Source organism: Phoxinus phoxinus (genome assembly GCF_949152265.1).
Source record: "Phoxinus phoxinus genome assembly, chromosome: 10".
NCBI lineage: Eukaryota > Metazoa > Chordata > Actinopteri > Cypriniformes > Leuciscidae > Phoxinus > Phoxinus phoxinus.
The window spans coordinates 31,078,686-31,084,550 of NC_136885.1; the positions used below are offsets into that span (position 1 = coordinate 31,078,686).

Genomic DNA, 5,865 nt, shown 5'->3' on the forward strand with positions numbered 1-5,865 from the left:
GTGGCGGGCTGGGTGCACGGCAATTCGTACGAATTTTACGAGGTGGCTAATTCCCTAGGTGGCATAGTGCCAGTCATTTGTTTGTGTCTAATAGAGTGCCAACTTGTGAGGCACTCTTAAGGCAACTGATGTTTGGTTTTATATGTCGACTGGACAATTCAGTGAACCATATAATTGAAGCCCTAGTCAGTCCTCTGAAAAGCTGTTATAGATACACTTCAAGGCTTACACGTCACTGGTGTAATAGCCTGTATGCTATTATGAATATTTTTTTTTTATGTATTTTTGTATCTCCATTATTATGATGTATGTTGTGCTATATGGACCTGTGTCTGCAATAAAGCTTTATATATATATATATAATTCATACCAATTCATACATCACTCGTACGAATTAGTAAGTTTTTTGATAAATCGTACATATTTTACGATTTGCCAAAATCGTATGAATTCATACGAATTACCTACCCCTGACCCCGCCCCTAAACCTACCCATCACATGGGTTTAGACAAATCGTACAAATTCGTACGAGTGAGGTCGTACAAATTCGTACGAACTAGCCACCTTTTAATCACTCGTACAAATTCGTACGAATTGGTCGTGAGATAGCGTTGGACAGACCTATATTATTTTACTATCTAAAAAACAGAAGCAGTACAAACAAACAAAAATTACAGCACAAACGAAGTAAAAAAAAACGATTGAGCCTATTTTGCAGACGTTTTGCATTTTGTTGGGGGCGGGGCCAACTTCACGGAGTGAATTTGACATGCAGGGCGGGCGGGCACGTGATCGGCTCAGAATGCATTTTCAAATTGCACATTGAATTTTGCTACTTTCATTGCGGGACACTTAAGTCTTAACTGTGAGTGTAAATGCAATTAAGAAAAAATAACATTTAAATTACAATTTTGCTACTGTTTTTGCTTGAACATGTTAAACATAGCCTACTCATTTCTGTAATACATTTTAAACTTTTAAACTACATTCAACTTTTAAAGTGTTAAAATATATATCCAATTTACATAGGCCCTATTAAAACTAGTGTATTAAATGGCAAATGTAAATTAATTGAATTTTCATTTTCATTTTAAACCAAACGTTGCTCAAATGATGGGAAAATAAAAATTTAGATAAAGAAATGCATTGCCATTTTACATATTGTATTGTCATTTTGCATATTACATTTCAAATTGAAATTTGCTACCCATAAGCTTCCATAGTAACCTGTCAAGTCAAGTCAAAATGTATTTCTATAGCACATTTAAAGCAACAAGAGTTGCACCAAAGTGCTGTACAATACAACATTGAGCATATAAAAATAAACAAAATACAGCATACAAAATATAGACACATTAAACAAAATACAATAAAAAGTAAAAAATAAAAACCTTAAACTAATCTAATCAAATCAAATCAAAAGCCAAAGAGAACAAATAAGATAAGAGCCGATTTAAAACTGGCTAATGAAGGAGCGTTATGACCTGTTATGAGAACGTGGATCTTTCGGAGATAACTGTTTTAATTTCGCAAACCGATCTCAAATGAAAGGAAATGCCCTTTACCACTGTGCTGAATTGTTTCTCAAAATTTAATGACGAATCAAATGTAACCCCAAGATTCCTTACATAAGGTTGAACACTGGTGGCAATAGAATCTAAATTAAAGAGATAAGGGGCCTAAAATCTAAATTTCGCTACAATTATGCAAACAATTATTGGCCATCCAACAATTGATCTCCTCAAAACAGTTGCAGAGCACGTTCAAAGGATAAAAACTGTCAGTTTTAGCTGGTAGATACAACTGTGTATCGTCAGTATAGCAATGGTAGAAAATCCTAGATTTCTTAAATGGCACCCAATGGTAGCATAGAAAGTGAAAAGAGAAGAGGGCACACCGCATAATAGGGGATCTGACGAAGAAGTAAACTTCACAATGCTCACTGAGAAGGTTCTGTCTTGTAAGAGGCTAACCACTGCAAGGCGACACCCTGAATACCCACCACCTTTTCCAACCGAAGTAGCAAGATATATGATCGATTGTATCGAAAGCAGCACTGAAAACCAACAAGACAGCACTGCGTACGAACCAGTATCGAGAACTTGCAACAGATCATTACTGAGCCTTGGAAATAATATCAGATAGCTGAGCAGAGGAAACTGGATGAAAACAAGTTAGCGAATCAGTTGAGGAACAAATCAAAGGGGGATCATAATGTTGCTGGTTTAATGGAAGCCTTGATCTCCAAAACTTTACTATCGAAAAATTTTAAAGGTTCTCACAAGTTTTCCCGAGATGGAACAGGAGAACGAGCTGATAAGGGATTTAGCACTGAATATATTGTCATTAATTGGCAGTCACAGACAGTTAGCATTTTCAGTGATGAGTGACAACATCAATGGTTATTAAAAAAAAGTAGAAAAAGATCACTGGTTTTTGATCCTTACATTTTTTTTATTAAATATAATCAAAAGACAGGAAGAAAAACAAACATCAATGTATACTTTGACAGTGAGAGTTTGCATTGTTTTGAATAAACATAAAATAATCAACTTTAAAGCATGTTTTAGAATAATTTTACATTAGAGATGAGCCAGACAGATCAAACATAGTCAATCATAAGAAACTGCACATTAGTTTGTAATGTGTAATTAAATTATACTTTTGTTTGATGTTATTTTTGGAAAGCCCTCATTCCTGGTGTCCAGCTGATATGTCTGACAATTAAGGACGTGTTGTTTGTTGAGTATTGACAACCACCACAATGATGCAGACGATAGACAACACAAAGGCGGCAAGGCCAATACCAAGAGCAATATGGTTAAAAGTGCGCGCCATTTTGGAGTTTTTCTCTGCTATTTGTCGTTGTCCGGACATGTTGGCATTCCGAGTCTGCGAAAATAAATGTCAAAACTAAATCAGTTATGCCATTTGAGTTTTCTCTGAAAAAGAGTGATTAAAGTGTTTATATGTAAAGCAATGACCTTTACATAATAACAGTGTCCATAATAACAGTTTCACATGTTGCTCATGAATAAAATGTGGAAACATGCATGTTTAAACAGATGCTACAATAAGGTGTTCTTTCAAAATGATACAGCTATTATGTAACCAATGTGATTTTTTGTGTATAATAATGAAAACCTAGAGCAAGTTTCATATACACGTTATGGGGCCTGTAATGTTTCGTTAATCGTTTCATTTCCTCTATCTAACGCATAATCTATTGCATTTCCTTTTTATGAACCATCAAACTCATTTGGTGTCTTTAATTCATACTCATATCAATTAACTATATTGCAGGACAACAAAAGTGCACTTTAGTAGCTTCACATTGTCAATGTATAGAGAAAATTCACAGATATGCACAAAGCATTAGTGAAATTGGGACGTAGTATCCTCTTTCTCAGTACCTAAACGTCACATCATTTATGGGAATAATGTTTGTGTAAATGGAGACAAACATCTGCTCAGTAAGTAAAGTTATGGGGAAGCCGAGTGAACTTCTTTTGTTTTGAATGCTAGTCATGTAAGATTTTTGAACACTAAAAAAACTATTTTTTAAATCTCTCTTTTTTAATTTAACAAACTCGTCGTCAATTTATTTCAACAAAGTCTTGTAGACAATTTAGCCTTTAAAAGGGAAGTTCACCCAAAAATGAAAATATGACCATTATTTACTCATTACTGCATACTAGACAAATACAAGTAAAGTAATTTTCATATGAACTTTCCCTTTAAATTAATGTGATTTTAGTGGAAAAGATTTACATTCATTCATTAGCAGATGCTTATATCAACTTAGGAATACAATTAGCGATTCATCTTGAAGAGGCAATAAACAGATACAAAGTTTCAGACATCGTTCAGAATAATGAAGCAAGAACAAGGGATTAAGGAAAAGTGAGAGCACAGATAAAGGCTTAGAAGAACTTTTTTCAGTTTATGCAGTTAAGTGCTCTCAGAAAAGGTGAATTTTCAGCTGTTTCTTATGGTAAGAGATTTATTTACAAAACAAAAACAATTCAGATTTAATGAAAAAAAGGTTAAATTTATGAAAAATCACATTTTATGATCAGCCAGGGTTAGTGTATCAGTTTAAAAAGGGTTAAGAAAGGTATTTGAACTAATACTTACATTGATAGAGTAAATTAGAGCAACAATGCCCAGAGGAAAGCAGCAGCACAGCAGGTTAAAGATGGAATAGCCCAGGTAATCTGGCAGTGGATAGGCCAGTGGAGTGTTGGTCAAATAAACTGCCGGCTGCACGGTGACAGCAGGATAACCTGGATATGGCCCTTGGCCGTATGGTCCTGGAGCAGCGTACGGCTGGCCTTGATACCCAGAGGTGCTCTGAATGCTCCCTGGAGGATATCCAGAATGGTCCTGGTAGGGTGGTGGCCCAGGCTGCAACAACTTGGATTTCTCAGATGTATTCCAGTTTTCTTGGGGCTCCATTGTTCTGTTTAGTAAACTTGCACTGTCTTATTTTCTTTGTGCTTTTCTTGCTTTTCTATCTTTTCTTTGAGAGAGGTGGCACACCTTTGTGGACTTTGGCTCATTATGGTCACATGAAGATTTATAGCAATCATATGGTAGGTGGATTGTAGGAGGAGTGACAAAGAGTGCTAACAGACGTGACAAGATTCAGTTCCCTCATCACACAGCAACACAGAAACAATTTTCACACAGTCTTGACTGCAGACGCCAGCTTGATAGGTAATTGGGGGTTATTTGTAGATTAATTGTAATGCGATATATATATATATGTATATATATATATATATATATATATATATATATAATCAGATATTTTTATATAGCATGTTAAAGTTGTCACTTTTTGAGGATTTACAAAAACGCAGCGTTTTGTGCCTGGCCCTTTAAATGCAAATGAGCTGCTGCAGAGGGCGGGGTTTCAAGAGCTTGCTTGCGATTACCTCACGCAGACACACCAAAATGACAGAAACTGTTCTGCCTTTAATGTTAAAACGGAGTCAGACAAAGATGGAGAGACTCAAGAAGAAGTGACAACATGTTGAAGCAACAGGACGTCTCTGAATGGTTAGTTGATGAATTTATGTTGCTGATGTGGAGTTAACTGTCTTCAATTAGCATATTCTGTCATGGTAATCTATAAATCGCTTGTATAGGAACTGTTGTGAGATGCACAGAGAGTGAATTTCGATTGCATGTGAAAAGATGGATGCTAAAGTTCGAGCTGACTCACAAATGTACTCTTATACAACAACTCTTCCTCTTCTCAACATGGACTGCGACTGTGTGTTCCCGGGGGGCGGGGTTTATGTACATTTTAGGGTTGGTGATGTCACTAACCGTGAATGTCATGTAGTCCTTACCAGTTTGTTGTAGTCCTTTTCTTTAAAAGCAAATATCTTAATTTGCATTGAACTTTGTAACTTTGCAGATGTTGTTTATGCTCAAACAGCAACATTACACACTAACTAAAGTTAGAAAAGTGAAATCATACTTTACCACCCCTTTAATATTCAACAATATTATTGATCTGACTGCACTGACACTATTGGATGAGAATGACAATGACATCACTGTTGTTTGCAGAATGTTATAATGTTATGAACAGCAGCTATGCTAATTATTTTCCATTTGCTTTTCTGTTTTATCGCGGGATGCCCATTCTGATGTAACTTAAGAGTATGTCAGCTCCAGTTTGGATCCATTATAACATTGTCCCAGTGATCTTAAAGGCAATTAATATCATGGTAACACGATAATACTGATTCGCACCATATAAGAACAGTTTCAATACAGTTCAGTAGTTAATTAAAATGTGTTTAATATCACTATTGGTAAGGATAGTATGAACTCTGTATAAGACTTGC

The 5,865-nt window shown here is 35.6% G+C and overlaps 1 protein-coding gene across 1 annotated transcript; it reads right to left on the reverse strand.

Moving 5' to 3' along the window:
- Window positions 1-2,439: 2,439 nt before the first annotated feature.
- Window positions 2,440-4,570, reverse strand: LOC307005703 (proline-rich transmembrane protein 1-like). Its single transcript, XM_079626081.1, has 2 exons — window positions 4,139-4,570; window positions 2,440-2,893 (listed from the first exon to the last, which is right to left on the reverse strand). The coding sequence occupies exons 1-2, from the start codon at window positions 4,457-4,459 to the stop codon at window positions 2,726-2,728; spliced, it is 489 nt and encodes a 162-aa protein (XP_079482207.1). The 5' UTR covers window positions 4,460-4,570; the 3' UTR covers window positions 2,440-2,725.
- Window positions 4,571-5,865: the final 1,295 nt, after the last annotated feature.